The 20,937-nt window shown below is 46.3% G+C and overlaps 2 protein-coding genes across 3 annotated transcripts in view; one reads left to right on the top strand and one right to left on the bottom strand.

Annotated features, from left to right (window-relative positions):
- The first annotated feature begins 5,325 nt into the window (after positions 1–5,325).
- CTHRC1 (collagen triple helix repeat containing 1) lies at positions 5,326–15,827 on the top strand. 2 transcript variants are annotated; one of them, XR_014790021.1, is made up of 5 exons: positions 5,326–5,843; positions 11,708–11,929; positions 12,204–12,420; positions 13,625–14,229; positions 14,484–15,826. XR_014790021.1 is itself a non-coding variant. In XM_084848973.1 (4 exons), the coding sequence occupies exons 1-4, from the start codon at positions 5,682–5,684 to the stop codon at positions 13,765–13,767; spliced, it is 744 nt and encodes a 247-aa protein (XP_084705099.1). In that variant the 5' UTR covers positions 5,326–5,681; the 3' UTR covers positions 13,768–15,827. The 2 variants fall into 2 exon arrangements, 1 of the variants encoding a protein (XP_084705099.1); XM_084848973.1 differs by having other exon boundaries at positions 13,625–15,827.
- SLC25A32 (solute carrier family 25 member 32) overlaps positions 14,840–20,937 on the bottom strand; it is a 26,373-nt gene continuing 20,275 nt past the window's right edge. Inside the window, exon 7 of the mRNA XM_084848972.1 lies at positions 14,840–16,933. Within this exon, the coding sequence (XP_084705098.1) occupies positions 16,801–16,933 (133 nt within the window). The 3' untranslated portion in view covers positions 14,840–16,800. The remainder of the gene's footprint in view (positions 16,934–20,937) is intronic.

The following is a 20,937-nucleotide window of genomic DNA, read 5'->3' as shown; positions in this document are numbered from 1 at the left end:
CAGAGTGGCATCTAGTTCTTCTTCTCCTAACTGTCACCCTTTTCCGAGGAGTATCCTCTACTTCATTTTTCTTCACCTCAGCATTTCCCGCTTGTGTCTCAGCTTGCTGTTGCTCTTCAAGCTTCTGGTCTTCACTTTGCTGCTGTAGTTCCCCCATTGTCTGAACCCTGGACATTTTCCGCAGGGTGGCTTGTTAAGCACCCTGAACAACCCAACAACAAAACATGGGTTCTCAAGTTGGCTAGACAAAAATAAGCCACACTGCATGGTTAATAAGCCACCCTGCGAAAAATGTCCTGCATTCAGGCAACATGCTAACCCACAGTGGAACGGCACTTCAGTCCCCACTGGACAAGCAGTAGAGACTGGAGGAAAGCAGTGCCACTCAACAGAGTTCTCACCCACATTCATGTACTGGCTAGCACCACCCCTTTCCCCAAGGGATGCACTTCAGGAGTAGGGCCAGCCAGTATATGCACACTGAGTGCGCCCAGAGCTCTGCTTAGCACCACAGCAGCTGGGCCAACATTCCCCCACCCTATCCTCCTTGCCTGGTCCAAGGGACACAAAGGAATATTACCCATGCATTCCCCCGAGGATGCTTGGCACCCCATCCTGGGCAAGTGGTAGCTTATCTGAGATGAATCTGATTTGCAGGCTGTGGCAGGAATACTAGCTTACCAGTGAAAGAACGCTTATACACACTAATGATCTGGCGCTTGTATTCAATGTTTTTTAAAAAGTTGGTTGTTCGGTTGTTGTTGTTCAGTCGTTCAGTCATGTCCGACTCTTCATGACCCCATGGACCATAGCACGCCAGGCCTTCCTGTCCTGCGCTCTCTCCTGGAGCGTGCTCAAGTCCATATTCATTGCATCAGTGATGCTATCTAGCCATCTCATCCTCTGCCGTCCCCTTCTCCTTTTGCCTTCAGTCTTTCCCAGCATCAGGGTCTTTTCCAGAGAGTTTTCTCTTCGCATTAGGTGGCCAAAATATTTGAGCTTCAACTTCAGTATCTGTCCTTCCAATGAGCACTCAGGGTTGATTTCCTTTAGGATGGACTGATTGGACCTCCTTGCAGTCCAGGGGACTCGTAAGAGTCTTCTCCAGCACCACAGTTGGAAAGCATCAATTCTTCGATGCTCAGCCTTCCTTATAGTCCAGCTCTCACAGCCATACATTACTACTGGGAAAACCATAGCTTTGATTAGACGGACCTTTGTCGGCAAGGTGATGTCTCTGCTTCTTACTATGCTGTCTAGGTATGCCATAGCTTTCCTTCGAAGGAGCAAGCGTCTTTTAATTTCATGGCTACAGTCACCGTCTGCAGTGATCTTGGAGCCCAAGAAAATAAAATCTGTCACTGCTTCCATTTCTTCCCCTTCCATATGCCAGGAAGTGATGGGGCCAGATGCCATGATCTTAGTTTTGTTAATGTTGAGTTTCAAACCAGCTTGTTGTACTCCTTTCCCAATTTTGAACCAATCAGTTGTTCCATGTCTGGTTCTTACTGTTGCTTCTTGACCCTTGTACAGGTTTCTCAAGAGACAGGTAAGGTGGTCTGGTACTCCCATCTCTTTCAGAATTTGCCACAGGTTGTTGTGATCCACACAATCAAAGGCTTTAGCGTAGTCAATGAAGCAGAAATAGACGTTTTTCTGGAATTCTCTTGCTTTCTCCATGATCCAGCGAATGTTGGCGATTTGATCTCTAGTTCCTCTGCCTCTTCGGAACCCCGCTTGTACTTCCGGTAGTTCTCGGTTCAACATACTGCTGAAGCCTAGCCTGTAGGATTTTGAGTATAACCTTGCTGGCATGTGAAATGAGCGCAATTGTATGGTAGTTTGAACGCTCTTTGGCATTGCCCTTCTTTGGAATTGGAATGTAAACTGACCTTTTCCAGTCTTGTGACCACTGTTGAGTGTTCCAAATGTGTTGGCATATTGAGAGCAGCACTTTAACAGCATCATCTTTTAGGATTTTAAATAGCTCAGCTGGAATACTGTCATCTCCACTAGCTTTGTTGTTAGTAATGCTTCCTAAGGCCCACTTGACTTCACTCTCTAGGATGTCCGGCTCAAGTTCAGTGACCGCACGATCATGGCTATAAGGGACATTCAGATCTTTCCTGTATAGTTCTTCTGTGTATTCTTTCTACCTCTTCTTAATCTCATCTGCTTCTGTTGGGTCCCTGCCTTCTTTGTCCTTTATCATGCCCGTCTTTGTTCCCTTGAGATCTCCGATTTTCTTGAAAAGATCTCTAGTCTTTCCCATTCTATTGTTTTCCTCGATTTCTTTGCATTGTTCATTTATGAAGGCCTTCTTGACTCTCCTTGCTATTCTCTGGAACTCTGCATTCAGTTGGATATATCTTCCCCTTTCTCCTTTCCTTTTCGCTTCCCTTCTTTCCTCAGCTACTTGTAAAGCCTCATCAGACAGCCACTTTGCTTTCTTGCATTTCTTTTTCTTTGGGATGGCTTTCGTTGCTGCCTCCTGAACAATGTTACGGACCTCCATCCGTAGTTCCTCAGGCATTCTGTCTATCAGGTCTAATCCCTGAAATCTATTTGTCACCTCCACTGCATAGTCATAAGGGATATGATTGAGGTCATACCTGAATGGTTTAGTGGTTTTCCCTATGTTCTTCAATTTAAGCCGAAATTTTGCAACAAGAAGCTCATGATCTGAGCCACAGTCAGCTCCAGGTCTTGTTTTTACTGACTGTATGGAGCTTCTCCATCTTTGGCTGCAAAGTACATAATCAATCTGATTTCGATATTGACCTTCTGGTGATGTCCAGGTGTAGAGTCGCCTGCCTCTTGTGCTGTTGGAAAAGAGTGTTTGCTCTGATCAGCGTGTTCTCTTGGCAAAACTCTATTAGCCTTTGTCCTGCTTCATTTTGTACACCAAGGCCATGCTTGCCTGTTATCCTGGTGATTTCTTGACTTCCTACTTTAGCATTCCAATCCCCTATGATGAAGAGGACATCTTTTTTTGGTGTTAGTTCTAGAAGGTGTTGTAGGTCTTCATAGAACCGATCAACCTCAGCTTCTTCGGCCTCAGTGGTTGGGGCATAGACTTGAATTACTGTGATGTTGAATGGTTTGCCTTGGATTTGTACTGAGATCATTCTATCGTTTTTGAGACTGTACCCTAGTACTGCTTTTCCCACCCTTTTGTTGACTATGAACGCTACTCCATTTCTTCTAAGGGATTCTTGCCCACAGTAGTAGATATGATGGTCACCTGAATTAAATTCGCCCATGCTTGTCCATTTTAGTTCACTGATTCCCAAGATGTCGATGTTCAATCTTGCCATCTCATGTTTGACCACCTCCAGCTTACCTTGATTCATTGACCTTACATTCCAGGTTCCTAAACAATATTGTTCTTTACAGCATCGGATTTTCTTTTCACCACCACACACATCCACAGCTGAGTGTCCTTTCGGCTTTGGCCCAGCCGCTTCACTCTTTCTGGCGCTACTTGGAAATACCCTCTGCTCTTCCCCAGTAGCATATTGGACACCTTCCGACCTGAGGGGCTCATCTTCCGGCGTCATCTCTTTTAGCCTTGTGATATGTTCCATGGGGTTTTCTTGGCAAGAATACTGGAGTGGGTTGCCATTTCCTTCTCCAGTGGACTACATTTTGTCAGAACTCTCCGCCATGACCTGTCCGTCTTGGGTGGCCCTGCATGGCATAGCTTATGGCTTCACTGAGTTAAGCAAGCCCCTTCGCCACGACAAGGCAGTGATCCATGAAGGGGGGTTGTTCGGTACCATGCTCCAAAATGGCGGTGAAACATCTGGAAAACTGGGAGGTAGGGGTTGGGTCAGTGAGGTCACGGGCAGGTAAGGGACACCCCCCCCATGGGTATGGCTACATGCCCCAAGGGCAGGACTATGATACTGAAGGAAGTGCGGGTGATGGAACACACCCCAACAGGACCATAACCGAGCCGAAGTATAGAGGAAAAATCAGACTATAACCAGTCTCAGAAGACCCATTTTTTCTGCCATAAACTCCAAGGCGGGTGCTGGATGGCCACATCATGTAACCCGCGCGACCTCCACAGCACCCAGGTTGGAGTACATTGCTGGTCGAAACACACCCATGGAGCTCTATTCAGTGACACAGCGTGCCCTATCATCTAGTAAATGGCAGGGGAGGGCCACCGTATAGAACTTGCTCAGCCCCCCCCCCAACCTGGACTGAGACCTGGACGAACGGCTGCTACGTGGATGTTGCCTGTGAGCAATGTTGATCTTTGTGGGCTGCCGCATGGTTGCAAGGGAGTGGTTGTCATTGCCTACTATGTTAGGTTTGTTTCCTCCTGCTATCGCTGTGCTTTTGTCTTTGTTTCTAAGGTACCATAAACTCCCAACTCATTTTGCTGGTGTAAACTTTGGAGTATTGGCATCTAAATGCTTGGGACTTGCAACTCTATTTGTATTTTTAATTTATTATTACATTAATATCCTGCCTTTCCCTCCTTTTGCATGGTCTTCCTCCTTTCCATTTTATCCCCGCAACACCCCTGTGAGGTAAGTTAGGCTGAGAGGCAGTGACTGACCCAAAGTCACCCAGTGAGCTTCACGGCTGAGTGGGAACTGGAACCCGGATCTCCCAAGTTCCAGTCCAAGGCTCTAACCACGACACCACACTGACTCCAGTTCTAACATTATACAGGAGGGGTTGGGTGCCTTTTTCTTAAACAAGCGATGCTTACGCCAGTTTCTGCATTTCCATACTCTGCAAATCAAATTAGAAAAACACACAACAGTGGCTAGAAAATGCACATTAAGTTTCAAGCTGACTTTCTTCTATTGCACGTTAACAATATTCATAAACGCCACCTCCCTCTTGCACCAAAAGGTATTTCGTTCAGATATGTCACTGTGTCGCCAACAGAAAACCATGCAGTGTTATACTTTTTCCTTCATTTATATATACCCATGGAGAAATTAAATGCCATTGCACGCCACACACGCCTGTTCCTATCACTATGACCTGTTTTTAATGCTCTGCACCGTGCGATATCTTGGCAGTAAGCCTCCTTTGTGTTAATACGCCGCCGCCCCCCTCGCCCCCAGCGCGCTGCCGGTATGGAAACAAAACCTGGGCTGTGCGCACGCGTACCAGAACGCAAGGAATGTGTCGCCTCTGGAAATGGAAGCCCCTCACGGACGAAGCGGCCGCATTTTTCCACTCTGGCCTTCATTCAAGACGGTTCTAGATTAGGGGAACTAGAAGGTGTCTGGATGGCGCGGCGGGTCAGCCACGCGCCCCCAGGCGGCCATTCCCGCGCAGGCCCGGGAAGGCGGTACCGCTTTCGGGATGAAGGCGTGCAGCGCAAGCCGCCCACCCACGCTACTGCGCCCCGCGCGCTGACCCTCTCTCTGTCTCGGCCATATTAATTTGGGGCGGGGGCGGAGGCCCCTCCGTCTGCCCCTGGGCCGTTCGCTGGCGAGGCAGCGCTGCTGCAGAGCGCGGCCGGCGGGCATTCCTGGCCGTCCCCTGGGAGGGAGCTGGCGGGGCTCCGGCTGCAGTGAGCGGCGCGTCTTCGCGCGCGGCGGCTGCCTGCCGCAGACGCTGCCCAGTTCATCCGCGGCCCCGTCGGCGCAGCGCTCCTCTGTCTCCACCAGGTTCACGCGCGCCAGCCGCCGCCGCCGCCGCCGGCCATGAAGCTCCTGCCGCCGGCCGCGCTGCCCTGTCCGCCTCCGCTCGCCGCCGCGTTGCTTCTTCCGCTGCTGCTGCTGCTGGCGACGGCCTCGCCGCCCGGGATGTCGGAGAACCCCAAAGGGAAGCAGAAGGCGCTGCGCCAGAGGGAGGTGGTGGACGTGGTGAGTGGGCGGCCCGCCGGGCGGCGGGGGTCCCGGACTGGCTGTGATGCAAAGGGCCTCGCGGGAGCCACGCGGAGGCGCCTGCGGCGCGTGCTCAGCGAGCGAGGGCGCGCGGCGCGGCGGGGGCATGCCTGGTCCCCGGAGGACCGCGCTCGCGGAAGGCGCTGCTGCTGCTCCCCGCCGCCCCGTCCCAAGCCAGTTCTTTCCGTCGGGAGTCAGTCAGCACATTGCGCAGGACGCGGCGGTAAAGCGAAGTGGTAGAGCTCTCTCCGGGCTGTGCCGCTTCAGACGGCGCAGGGCGGTGGCAGTATCTTTGGAGGCTCTCGCGCAGAAAAACTCTGTGTGCAGCTAGTTACTGGAGCACCAGAGAGGCATTCCGTGCAGCCCTCCTCCTGATCTGCTACTTTACTATATGCAGGGAGATGATGCTATCAAAGTACCTCATATTTTCTGGGGCGGTAACAAGAAAATAAGCCGATGGAAGCACTAATTCTTACGTTTTATGTGGGGGAGCATTAAAAAATGTTTCTACCCACCTGCAGCGTGAATCAAGAATTCTACTAATTCAGCCTTCCCCAACCTGGTGCCCTCCGGATGTGTTGGACTGCAGCTCCCATCATTCCCAGCCAACATGAATGGCCATGCTGGCTGGGAATGATGGGAGCTGTAGTCCAACACATCTGGGGGGCACCAGGTTGGGGAAGACTGCCGCCTATCGTATCCATTGTCACGACCTGAACTCACCCTCTTTGCTAATGTAAAAACCCATTGTTGGAGTGCTGGGAAAGTGACAGCTGTGGTGGGACACTATGGCAGCAGAGGATGAGTAATCTGATTGATCTCCTCGAATCTTTGTTATTGCTCACTGAGTTGAACCTTTAGGGGAATGGTTAGTGGGTTTCTGAAACATTCCTCCTCTCTCAAGGCATTCATTTCCACGTTGGACACATCAGCAGAGCTGGCTGTGGTAGGCTGTGGCTAGTCTTCACCACATCCTCTCCTCTCCCAGACGTACGGGAAGCACCGCCCAGTTAAATCTAGGTGTGCGTGTGTGTGCATGTGTATGAGAATGGGAGAGGAGAGGGAGGTGTGGGTAGAAGAAGGGAAGGAGAGAAAGAAAGAAATGGTTCTTTCCCCCAAACAAAATGTAATGCTATAGCTGTTGGCTTATTGTTTGGGACTGAATTGGTTAGACTTCATCTATGCCATAAAACTACAGATGGGCATAGCATAGCTAGTAACTAAACAGTGGTACAGCTATGTAATTTTAGACTCTGGACTTAATGGTCTTATGCCCCCACTCCCAGGGCTGGCCTAAGTCATTTGTTTGCCTGAGGCGGAACATCAAATGGCTGCTCTCCCCCCACCCCCAATGTCGGGATGTCAGAGAATTCCCTCATGGATCTCAGTGAGGCCGAATGCCAGTGCATTCGGCCCCCTGAACTCCGCGGTGGAACGGCCTGCCCCCCCGCGGATCCCCCCCCGGGACAAGACTTACCTGGGGCGGATCGTCCGGGCAGCGGCGGCTGTGGTGGTGGCGGCGGCTGGTCTTCCGACCGGCTGCCACCGCCGCCATTTCTAGGCTTGTAAAAAAAAAAAAAAGACGTGATAGGCTACGTAAAGATTTACGTAGCCTGTCATGGCTAGGTTTAAAAAAAAAAAAAATGACGTGATAGGCTATTTAAATCTTTACGTAGCCTATCATGACTGGGTGGGTTTAAAAAAACAACAACAACCGCATACGCAAATGGCGTACGCGGATTTCCGGCCGCGGAGGGCTCTGGGTAAAACAAAAAACAAAAAACCGCATACGCAAATGGTGGCGGCTACGTCCGCCGCCATTTGCGTTCCTTATTTTTGCCGTCTTAATCTACGTAAATATTTACGTAGACTATGACAGCGAAAATAAAGGGGAACGCAAATAGCGTAGCGGGCGGTATTTGCGTCCATTTTTGATTCGCCGTTTTAGCCTATGTAAAGATTTACGTAGGCTAAAACGGTGAATCAAAAAGGGATGCAAATAGCGCCCGCTACGCTATTTGCGTTCCCCTTTATTTTCGCTCTCATAGTCTACGTAAATATTTACGTAGATTAAGACAGCAAAAATAAGGAACGCAAATGGCGGCGGCCGTAGCCGCCACCATTTGCGTACGCGGTTTTTTGTTTTGGGGTTTACCCAGAGCCCTCCGCGGCCGGAAATCCGGCTGCGGACAGCTCTGGCCTGGCTGGGCCTGGCCGGCTGCTCCGCAGAGCTGCCGCGGAGCGCAGCCGGCCACGGAGGATTCCGGGGGGGAGGAACGGAGCGCCTCCCCCCCCCGGTCGAGGATTCCAGGGGGAGGGACGGAACGCCTCCCACCCCCACCATCAACATAATCCGCGAAAGGTAAGTGACTTTCATACATCCCTACCCCAAAGTCATGGTACAGAGTACAGAGTACCCAAGTCCAACAAAATTATTTGGGCACCTGAGGCAGAAATTCTCAGTTACTTCTCCCCTTCCTGGCAGTGAAAATATGACAATAAATTAATAACTAACAATTTTCTGCTTTTTCATGACACCCTAAAATCTGCTTCCTGAGGCACTCTGCCTAATGGTAGGGCCAGCCCTGCACATTCGGCTTTACATGGCCATGCGTATTACTTCAGTTGTGAAGCACACAATTACCATATCTCTTCATTTTTCTTCTCCTCTCCCCCGCTGACATTCTGTGCTTTACAACTGCTTCTACAATCCCGATATGTTAGAGAAAACTGCTTGCCAGCTCTGATAAAAAAGAACTACTCTAGGCATGTGCAGTGTTCCCATTTTAAACTCATCATCATGCGTGACAATCACACAAGTATTTAAATGCCCTTGAACGTGGTTCGGAAGCTACAGTTTGTAGCTGACTGCCTCCCCCTATCTTCTGAGGAGGTGTTACTGGTCATTCCATGAACAGTGGAATGTCAGCAAGTAGCAGTACATAAGCAGGCCTTCTTAGTGGTGGCACCCACCCTTTGGTGGTTTACCTCTACCTCTCGTTTAAATCTTCACCAAGGTTGGCTGTAGAATCCCTGTCCAAATGTCTGGAGACGGTGAGTGGCTGGATGGGGAGGAATAAGCTGAAGCTGAACCCTGACAAGACCGAGGTACTTTTGGTGGGAGACAAGAGGAGGCTGGGGGATGTTGACCTGGTGTTGAATGGGGTACGGCTACCCTTGAAAGACCAGGTCTGCAGCCTGGGGGTCATTTTGGACTCCCAGCTGTCCATAGAGGCTCAGGTGTCAGCTGTGAGCCGGACAGCGCTGTATCAACTCCATCTGAAACGGCAGCTGCGCCCCTTCCTTCCCGACCATCTGCTCCCATCGGTAGTACATGCCCTGGTCTCCTCTCGTTTAGACTACTGTAATGCGCTCTACGTGGGGTTACCCTTGAAGACGGTTCGGAAACTGCAGCTGGTACAAAACGCGGCAGCTCGCCTGATCAAAGGCAGCCGCCGGCGAGATCACATCACTCCAGTGCTGAAGGAGTTGCACTGGTTACCAGTTGTTTTCCGGGCCAAATTCAAGGTGTTGGTTTTGACCTTTAAAACCCTATATGGTTCCGGCCCAACCTATCTTAAGGAGCGCCTCCAGCAGCACCAGACAGGCCGCTTAACAAGATCAGCCTCGGATGGCCTCCTCTCTGTCCCATCAGCCAGGACAGCTAGACTGGTGGAGACGAGGGAGAGGGCCTTTTCTGTGGTGGCCCCCACACTGTGGAACTCCCTCCCTAGGGAACTCCGTCATGCCCCCTCTTTAATGAGCTTCCGTCATGCATTAAAAACGTGGTTGTTCAGGCAGGCATTTGGGGTGGGTTAGGGTATTTTAGAAAATGTTTTTATTGTAGAATTTTATTGTTTTAAACTGTTTTTATTGTGTGTTGTACATCGCCCAGAGTGGCTGGGTGACCAGCCAGATGGGCGATTAATAAATTTAATAATAAATAAATAAATAAATTTTGAACACTCTCACATGTGTGGTTTGAGAGGCAGAAACAGTGGCAAGTTTTAAACGCTTCTTGAAAACATACGTGTTCTCAAAGGCTTTCCTTGACCTGTAAAGGATTGTGTTACTACCCTATTTTATTATTATTATTATTTTGTTGTAATGTTGTTAATTATTTATTATTTTTAACTTGTTTTTATATTGCTATATTGTATTTTTAATGTGAACCGCTTAGGGGTTTTAGGATACTAAGTTGTATAAAAATATTCTACATAAATAATAAATAATTTTTGTTTTACCTGGGGTATGTATTGGGAATCCACTGCCAGTCATAGCATCCTGGTGAATGTACAGGCAGTAAAATAGACACTTGCATATATGCGCATATGTAAAAGGAAGATATTTGGACAGGGTGGGGATGGGGCGGAGCAGAGAGGGGGAGGGGCAGAAATGGTCACTGGTATCAAACCAAATTTGGTAAACGTATTTGTGCCAGCTATTCCTTTCCACTTCAGTAGCAGGAACTTTAATTTTTTTAAAACTTGATATTTTATATAGTATTTTATTATGTTCAAAGCACTTCACATGCATAATATTTTATTTATTATTGTATTTATTTAAAATATTTCTTGGCCACCTGTCCTGAAAGGTGGCATACAACAATAAAACACATAATAAAAACCAATACAGTATTAAAATCGATAAAAGATAATAAAAACAGTAAGAACACAATAAAAATGGCAATAAAAACAGCAATAGTTTGAGTCTGCAAAAGAGGCTTGTTTAACACCATATAGGCTGCAGTCCTGTGACCACTTTCTTACCTAGAAGTAAGTCCAACAGAAACAGTGAGACTTACTTAGGATTTACTTAGGTAAATGTGCATGGGATTGTGCTGCATGCAAATTCACGACAGGCACAATTTCATTCCAACTGGGGGCTTCTTGATTTGAGAAATGAGCTCAAGTCATCTGGTTCTTCTTGTTTCTAGCTGAAGACCAACTTCAGTTGGTGGCCCAGCTACGCCCCTATCTGGACAGGGATAATCTGACTTCAGTTATCTATGCTCTGGTAACCTCTGGGTTAGATTACTGCAATGCACTGTATGTGGGGCTGCCTTTGAAGAACGGTCCAGAAACTGCAGCTCATGTAAAATGCAGCAGCCAGATTGATAACAGGGACCAGAAGGCTCAAAAATATAAGACCAACTCTGGCACGCTTCCATTGTCAGCCTATGTGTTTCCGAGCCCAATTCAGGGTGCTGGTTTTGACCTATAAAGCTTTGCATGGCTCGGGACCGCAATACCTGATGGCACGCCTCTCCCAACATGAACCTACCTATATTCTACATTCAACATCTAAGGTCCTCCGAGGGACACTCGGAAAACAGCAACAAGGGAGAGGGCCTTCTTGGGGCCATTCTGATTATGGAATGATCTTCCCGACGAGGCCTGCCTGGGGTCAACATTGCTATCTTTTTGGTGCCAGATCAAGACTTTTCTCTTTTCCCAGGCATTTATCAGCATGTGATGAGTTTTAATCGATCCTGGATTCATTTTATGGTTTAGCTGATTGCTCAAAGTCATTTTTAGATATATGTTGTCTCTGTGTATACTGTTTGTTGTATTTTTTATGTTTTTAAATTTTGCATATTGGATTTTTAATGTTTTTAATCTTTGTAAACTGCCCAGAGAGCTTCAGCTATGGGAGGAAAAAAAATGTAATTAATAACAATAATAAGAGGACTGTGTAGTGCTGATTGGCTGGCCCTCTCCCCAGCAGGCTGCACAGAGTGCTGGTTGGCTAGTGCACACACCAAATAAACGTTTGTGTTTTGAGTAAACAAACACAGCTGAGTATTGGAAAAACAATAAATACATGTGAATTTTGCTTTTCAGTATAATGGGATGTGTTTGCAAGGACCTAGTGGTGTTCCTGGAAGGGATGGAAACCCTGGCGTTAATGGAATCCCCGGAACACCTGGGATTCCTGGCCGAGATGGGCTTAAAGGAGAAAAAGGAGAATGTATGCGGGAAAGTTTTGAGGAGTCTTGGACACCTAACTACAAACAGTGTTCGTGGAGTGCCCTGAACTATGGGATAGACCTTGGAAAAATTGCAGTAAGCAAGCACCATTATATTTATTATAATAGCGCAACAATTGAACTTGGGAATGTACTCAAGCTACATTGAGGGTACAAAGGTGTGCTGGGAAATGTTTTCCATGTTGCTTGCGCTTGTCTAATCCTCTCTTAGTAGCTGGGGACCCAAAGGTGTCCCCTTGTGGAATACCTCTGAGACATCTCAAACAGTTCATTGAACAAAAACGAACCTTCATTTAAAATGATAAGTAAACACCAGCTTCAGCACACAACTTGTTCTTGTTTTTTAACAGGAATGTACATTCACAAAGATGCGCACCAACAGTGCTTTGAGAGTCCTCTTCAGTGGATCACTTCGGCTTAAATGCAAAAATGCTTGTTGTCAACGATGGTATTTTACGTTTAACGGAGCCGAATGCTCTGGACCACTTCCAATTGAAGCCATAATTTATTTAGATCAAGGAAGTCCAGAGTTAAATTCCACTATTAACATACACCGCACTTCTTCAGGTATGTATCAAGACCATACCATGTAGGCAATGAGAATTTCACAAGGTCCTGGGCTAATGTGAAATGCCAACCAGGTCACTTGCCTGGTTAAGTAAAAAGGCTAGTGACAAAATAATAGGTATATCCCAATTTTCCTGTCTAGTAAAGAACTACTGTAGCCTTCCCCAACCATGGCTGGTTGGGGGGATGCTGGGAGTTGTAGTCCAACCCATCTGGGGGGCACCAGGTTGGGGAAGGCTGAACTCCTACTCCCTCTTTAAGGTTAGATGGAAGACAGCTCCCCGCCCCACCTTCCAGCATTAGACCCCGCTAGTTTCAATGCAGGAAAGCAGGCAGATACAAAGCCCAGTGCTAATGGTGACTTATCCACCCAGTTTCCCCTCTGCCTTTTGGGATCATACTGCAGCAGAGAAAAGTAGTGTGCAGGGAAAGCCACCAACCCGAAAATTAGGCAGCTCCAAAATACAAAGGTCAAACTTGATCATGTTATTGTTTCTGAAATTTGTGCAGACACACACACATGAAATATAAGGAGACAACTAAACATAATTAAGGTTTCTATTAAAAGGAGAGCAAGCTTATGTTTACTAACAGCTGCTATTAGCTGTTTGAGGTGTGTTGCTGTTGTTTTTGAAGAGAGCATTGCTATTTCTGCTGTCATATTGAATGGCTCTTTTTTAAAAGATTTAAATTCTAGTTTCACGTGTGAGGTATGTTTGAAAATTCTGATAGCAACAGCAGGAATATGCAAGGAATTTGTGTGGGAGAAGGGAAATGGAAAGCAGGAAAGGCTTCTTGCCCTTGACTGTTTCTTGCCCCGCCCAACCCTGGCCATGAGTTCCTCACCTAGCACAGAAGGGCATGCTAGGGTGCAGGTGTGGGGACATGAGACCAGCCTCCCCCACTCCCCCTCCACTGTCAGGTGACGCGACCACGTGGAGATGAGCATTGCTTCCTTCCCCTCTTCAGCCATCCAACTTTCCGGCCCTGGTCAGCCAAGGACTGTACCTGCCGAGTGCCCTCTGCTGCACTGTTGTTCTAGGAGATCATTCTGGTTCTCTGCTTCCTTTGGTCAGAGGACTCTAGCATTAGTAGAGATCCTCACCTACCCAGCCTCACCCAGTTTCCTGTTCTCTGCGTCCTGACCCTCCCTTGGGGTTTGTAAATTTTGAGCAAAACCAGCATATGTTTTGTCTTTAAACAGTGGAAGGATTATGTGAAGGAATCAGTGCTGGACTGGTGGATATTGCTGTTTGGGTCGGTACTTGCTCAGATTATCCAAGAGGAGATGCTTCAACTGGATGGAACTCAGTCTCTCGCATCATTATAGAAGAATTGCCTAAGTAGAACTCAGTGATACTCCCCTGCCCCAAATGCTTTTTATAAGCAGTGGTAAAGTGGAAGATTTTAAAGTGCAGGCGCTCATCATGACAGCTCTCATAGTCAAGTTCCCAAGGAGAGTCCAAAAAATGTGGACAGTTGCGTTAATCCATTTCAACAAACCAGTTCTAGTGGTTTTCATCTCCACCAGGAGCAGGTCTCTTGTAAAACTAATGGGTCTTAACTGCCCAATCAAGACCAAGCCACCCAAAATGCTTTGCATTACAACAGGAAACATTTCTCACCAGCTACTGTGAGGCTTGCAGCTAAGCGCAGAGGGAACAAGGAAGTCCGAAGGGGAGCAGCAGTTGATATCAGTGTTCCTGCTAATATAAAGTGCCAGCATGCAGCCCTGTGCGCCCTTGCTCCACTACACCACTATATATAGCCTCCCACTATATCCTTGAGATCTACTTTTCTGTATACAGGGTGGTCCAAAAGTAGGTATACGGTTGTTTAGAATGTTGATGTCCCAGAATCCAAATCTGAGTAGAATTTGAGTAGAAGATGTGTGGGTGGAGTCAGAATGGCAGTTGGGAAGAGGGAGTGACAGTTAAATCAGTGGAATACATTTTGAGCACTTACGAGACTAAACTGTGTTAAACAAATGTAAATGTAATAAACAATGTAATAAAATGCAAATAAACTATACTGTATACCTACTGTTGGGCCACTCTGTATAGAAGTAAGCATTTGATTATAACGCACAGGCTTGTTTATAGAAACATCAGTAACCAGATGAATTTTTGATTTTTGTTTTAAGTATCCCTAGCATGTTTTCTACAATATTTTGGAATATAGCTTCTGTAGCAGCAATCTCAATTTATGTACTACATCTGTACAAATTCTAGACTATTCTTAGATTTGTTAATAAAGATCATCTTTTATAAATAGCTTAAGTAAATAAATGTAGTTAGCAAACAGCATTTAACCTTATTTGAGCATATTCTTGCCCCGGGCCAAAGTGTGCTTTTACTTAAGGATGGGGGTGGTGGGGGGACGGGACTACTTTTTTCTATTTTGAATAAAACAAGGGATTTGAATAATTTGTTTATTGAAAGACAGAATGCTGATGCAAATAAGTACCATTTTAATAGTTACAGTCTACAAAATTGCTACTTGAGTCTTCAGGAGGTTGGCAGGCATAGGTGCTCTGATGAGCAGAGAACTTGTCTGCAACTTTAGTGAATGGGACAATCCTACATGCTCATTCTTTTACGTATGCAAAGCTGTGCCCTCTACTGTATTGAATAGGAATGATTATTCAACACAGAAGAAACACTGCCTGTGCATACTGGAACATACATGGAAGTTTTGATCCAAGTACAAAATACTGGAAGGCCAAACTGCATTGGTAGCACTGCTGCATCTCACACTAGTCCAGCTTTTCCCAACCTTGTGTCACCAGATTTTGCTGGACTACAATTCTTATTGTCCTGGGCCAACTTATTGGCCCTGAGGGCTGTATGCAGTGCCACGTAGTCAACTACACACTTGCACACAAATGCATGTACACCAACTCCCCTCCCTCCCCCCACACACCACAACTCAGTGGGCAGAGATAGGGAGGTTTAAACTTGCCTGCTGAGATCAGGAGACGGGATTCCTGGGAGAGGCAAGATTAAAGGCACCTCTGCCCCCATTCTGATCCAGATCACTCATTTCCTTGCTGCCATTAGCAGATCTGTTCCCTACACTCCAGCTGAAGAGCTGGGTGGTGGGGAGAAATAAGTACGGCACGCCAGGGCTCTAGGTTGCCTTTGTGTGTCCTTGACTATTGCCATGCTGATTGGGATGATGGGAGTTGTACTCCAACAACATCCAGTGACACAAGGTTGGAAAAGGCTGCACTAATCAATGGCGCAAATATGACGGCACTATCTGGAAGAGACAACTTGAACCTCAAAACTTGAGCAGAATGTACAAACAGAACTTTGCATGTGTTTACCCATGTACACCATCTTCATATAAGGTTCCAGCATGATAGAAATCTTTCCATAAAATAAATATAGAAGTTTTAAGTTTGCAATCCTGTGCGTGCTTTCCTGCAAGTGTCATACAAAAGTCAGGATTCATGCCAATTCCACGTTTTCAGCAGCCCGATGTGGGTAAATGTGACCAGAATCCGCTCTTCCAGCAGCTGCTGATGCTCCTTCTTTCTCACTGCTCAGAGAGGATGAGTGAGCTGAGTGGAAAGTATGACAGTTTTCAGTCTTCTCCATCTGGGAGTCAAAGGGTTATTTTTCCCTCTTTAACAGGGCGAGGAGGACCAGGCTTCCTGCATGCTTACCTCTAAACATCACATTTCAAAAGCTGTAAAATATTATATACAAATAACGTTAAATTACATATATCCAGATTTAAAACATGTTGACATCAACGAGGATACACAATAAACCTTTGTTTTAAAGACGACAACATGGAACTTTAGCCCCATTTTGGAATATGCTGAGTAACATGGTGGACATGCTTCTCCACTGCCATGCTACTGAATCCAGCAGCCTCTCCACTGAATTTCCATTCACTAATTATGGAATGAAAGGATTTGGAAAACTGAAGTCATTGTAAATAAATATATATACAATTTATTGGAGATATACCTAGGTAAACACCCATATGCAATGTATTTTAACCAATTTGCTTGTGACCTTATTCCATTTAATATTTTGACACCATAAGCTCTTGGCACTGTGCAGTTCAGAGTCCACTGTCTTTCATATTACTGGGCTAGACAGAACAATTCACTGTAGAACAAAATAAAAGATGAAGAGTTGTTACCGGGCTGCATCTATTCACTCAGTCATAAGGTTCAGATGGAATAATATTCCAGGCAAAGACTGCATATTGAAATACAGAAGAGATGTATCTAGCATAACAAAAGGTGTCTCCAGCTTCTTCTGTGAGTACCAGAAAAATTCAGTCTTAAGCCACACAGTTTTACGGTATTGCTGATAAGTTGCAGAACAAACGATCATAATGTCCCAAGGGAATCTCCAATATTTAAACACCATTCTTAAAGCCAAGTAACAGGTGGGATACTTTTTCATATACGACAAATGTAATGCAGCATGCAGGAGTGACTCTAATCACATTGGGTATGATTCCTTTGTAAAATCCATTAACTCCTTCTTTCCTATGGAGAAGCAGAAAACATTTATTTGACACTTCCAAGCATATCTGATACAGAAAAACAATTCAACAGATTAATGTTAAGTGATGCTCTCTGGATTTTATTGGATTACTGCTGTCTTGATTATCCGTGATAGAAAACTGGGGTCTAAATGTAAACAAATAATTACCTGAATATTTTCTTTGAAATTCAAGTCACAATCCTACTTCTAAAAAATATTCAAAAATTAAAATATGAAACCTCAATATCTAGACAAATATCTAATTCAGGAAAGCACCAAAAAAAGATTATGCTGAAATCCAAAAGAAAACTTGTTTGCACAGCTAAGGGCGCAATCCTATGTCCCCTAGAGAGAGTCTGAGGGACATAGGTTATTTCAGTTTCTGGGATCCAAGGTTAGAACCAGGGCTCTGACCTCAGAGCCCAGAAACCGTGCTCTCCCCCTCCCTGTACCTGGTGCAGTTGTTCCCTGTCTCCGCACTTGGAAACGGAGCATGGAGACAGGGAAAAGGGGGCCGTCCCATGGAGGGGAGGAGACTGTGGAAGCCGTTTTACGCAACTTCCTATGCAGCACGTAGCCCCTCCTGCTCCAAAGCTCCTCAGCTACATGGGCAAAATCCCATCTACCCAAGAGTGCAGGCAGAAAGAGCATGGAGGCAAGGATCACCTCCATGCTCCGGCTGCCCTGCATTGGATATTTTGCAGCCTCTAACCTCAGAGGCTGCCGACTATCAAGACAGAATCATAGAATCATAGAATAGTAGGGTTGGAAGGGGCCTACAAGGCCATCGAGTCCAACCCCCTGCTCAATGCAGGTATCCAAGTCAGAGGATCCCTGACAGATGGCTGCCCAGCCTCGTCTTGAATGCCTCCAGTGTGGGAGAGCCCACCACCTCCTTAGGTAATTGGTTCCATTGTCGTATTGCTCTTACAGTCAGGACGTTTTTCCTGATGTTCAGCCAGAATCTGGATTCCTTTAACTTGAGCCCATTATTCCGTGTCCTGCACTCTGGGATGATCAAGAAGAGATCCTGGCCTTCCTCTCTGTGACAACCTTTCAAGTACTTGAAGAGCGCTATCATATCTCCCCTCAGTCTTCTCTTCTCAAGGCTAAACATGCCCAGTTCTTTCAGTGTCTCTTCATAGGGTTTTGTTTCTAGTCCCCTTATCATCTTTGTTGCCCTCCTCTGAACCCTCTCCAGTTTGTCTGCATCCTTCTTAAAGTGTGGTGCCCAGAAGTGGACACAGTACTCCAGATGAGGCCTAACCAGTGCTGAGTAGAGGGGAACTAGTACTTCCCGGGATTTGGAAGTTATGCTTCTATTAATGCAGCCCAAAAGAGCATTTGCCTTTTTTGCAGCCACATCACATTGTTGGCTCATATTCAGCTTGTGATCGACAACAATTCCAAGATCTTTCTCGCTTGTAGTGTTGTTGAGCCACGTATCCCCCATCTGGTAACTGTGCATTTGGTTTCTTTTTCCTAGGTGCAGAACGTGGCATTTATCCCAATTAAATGTCATTCTGTTGTTTTCTGCCCAGCGCTGCAGTCTATACAGATCACTTTGAATTTTGTTTCTGTCTTCCAAAGTATTTGCTATCCCGCCCAATTTTGTGTCATCTGCAAATTTGATCAGCATTCCCTGCACCTCCTCCTCCAAGTCAGTAATAAAAATGTTGAAGAGCACTGGGCCCAGGACTGAGCCCTGCGGTACCCCGCTCGTTACTTCTCCCCAGTTTGAGAAGGTCCCATTGATAAGCACTCTTGAGTCCGATTCTGTAGCCAACTGTGGATCCACCGGATCGTTCTAGCCCACTTTGAGCTAGTTTGCTCATCAGGATATCATGGGGCACTTTGTCGAAAGCTTTGCTGAAGTCGAGGTACATGATGTCTACAGCATTCCCACGGTCTACAAGGGAGGTTACTTGATCAAAAAATGAGATCAGATTTGTCTGGCAGGACTTGTTTTTGACAAATCCATGTTGGCTTTGAGTAATCACTGCACTGTTTTCAAGGTACATCCAGATGGATTGCTTTATCATCTGCTCCAGAATTTTCCCAGGGATTGATGTCAGACTGACTGGTCTGTAGTTCCCAGGTTCCTCCTTTTTACCCTTTTTGAAGATAGGGACAACGTTAGCCCTCCTCCAGTCATCTGGCACTTCCCTCATCCTCCATGATTTCTCAAAGAGAATAGACAGCGGTTCTGAGAATTCTTCTGCCAGTTCTTTTATTACTCTAGGATGCAGTTCATCTGGCCCTGGAGATTTAAACTCATTCAAAGTAATTAGGTGTTCCTTGACCGTATGCCTATCGATCTCAAGCTGCAATCCTGCCCCTTCAGCCTGTACTTCACCTTTGCCAGGGGGCTCACAGACCCTCTTTTGGGAGAAGAAAGCCAAAGTAGGAATTGACCACCTCTGCCTTTTCTTTGTCATCTGTTATCGTTTTGCCATCCTTATTTAATAGCTGAACAACCATTTCTTTCCTTTGCCTTTTACTATGCACGTAGCTGAAAAAAGCCTTTTTGTTGTTTTTAGCATCCCTCGCTAACCTCCGCTCGTTCTCAGCTTTAGCCTTCCTGACGCCATCCCTGCAATTCTGTGCTACCTGCCTGTACTCTTCCTTTGTTACTTGGCCTTCTTTCCACTTCCTATATGTGTCCTTTTTTGTTTTCAGGTCATCCCTAAGCTTTTTGTGAAGCCACATGGGCTTCTTCTCTTGTCTTCTGCCTTTTCTTCTTGTTGGAATTGTTTGTGATTGTGCCTTGATAATTTCCTTTTTTAAAAGCTCCCACCCATCTTGGACTCCTTTTCTTGTTAGCGTCGCTTGCCATGGGACCTTACTGATCATTGTTCTGAGTTTATTAAAACCAGCTTTCCTAAAATCCAGGGTACGCGTTTGACTACACTCGGCTTTTGCTTCCCTTAGAACCAAGAACTCAAGTACAACATGGTCGCTTTCCCCCAGAGTTCCTGTAACTGCTACTTGATCCACTAAGTCCTCTCTGTTGGTTAGGATCAAGTCAAGGATAGCCGATCCTCTAGTTCCTTCCTCCACTTTCTGTAGGAGGAAGTTATCCGCCACACAAGTCAGGAATTTCCTGGAGGGGCCATGTTTTGCAGAATTTGTCTCCCAACAAATATCGGGGAAACTGAAGTCCCCCGTTACTACTACATCATGCTTCCTTAAAACATTGGCTATTTGCTTTTTAAAAGTTTCATCCTCGTCTTCTCCTTGGTTGGGTGGCCGGTAGTAGACTCACACCAGGTTCCTTTTATTCTTTGCTCCATTTATTTTGATCCAGATGCTCTCAATGGGGCTACCAAGCTCATCCCCCTGTATTTCTGTGCAGAGATATGTATTTTTCACATACAGTGCAACCCCACCTCCCTTTCTGTTCTACCTGTTTTTGAACAAGTTATATCCTTCAATTGCTGTATTCCAGTCATGACAGTCATCCCACCAAGTCTCAGTTATACCTACCAAGTCATAATTTCCCTCCTGTATTAAGAGTTCAAGTTCGTTCTGTTTGTTTCCCATACTCTGGGCATTAGTATATAGACATCGAAGACCATGTGCTTCATAGTCTGGCTTTCTTCCTACATGTGTCTGAAGACTATTACTGGGCTCTATCAGAGCTGTTCTCTCCAGTGCAGTGCATGCGCCTACATCCATTGTTACCCCCAACATTACATCTCCCTTCCCTGTAGGATTCAGTTTAAAGCCCTCCTGATGAAGTTCTTCATGCTGTGGCCAAACACATTCTTCCCATCCTTTGTGAGGTGCAACCCGTCCCTTGCCAACAGCCCATCTTCCAGGAAGTACAGGCCGTGGTCCCAGAATCCAAATCTCTCTCGTCGGCACCACCTTCATAGCCAGTCATTCACCTGGAGTATTTCTGGTTCCTTTTCTATCCCTCTTCTAACTACTGGAAGGATGGATGAGAAAGCTATCTGGGCCCCAAAGTTCTTGAGTTTCCTTCCCAAAGCTTCAAAGTCTGATG

Source organism: Heloderma suspectum, chromosome 4 (genome assembly GCF_057233095.1).
Source record: "Heloderma suspectum isolate Gila_16-S chromosome 4, 16-S_ref, whole genome shotgun sequence".
NCBI lineage: Eukaryota > Metazoa > Chordata > Lepidosauria > Squamata > Helodermatidae > Heloderma > Heloderma suspectum.
Note: the sequence above shows the minus strand (reverse complement) of the source record. Positions and strands in the feature narration are given on the sequence as shown.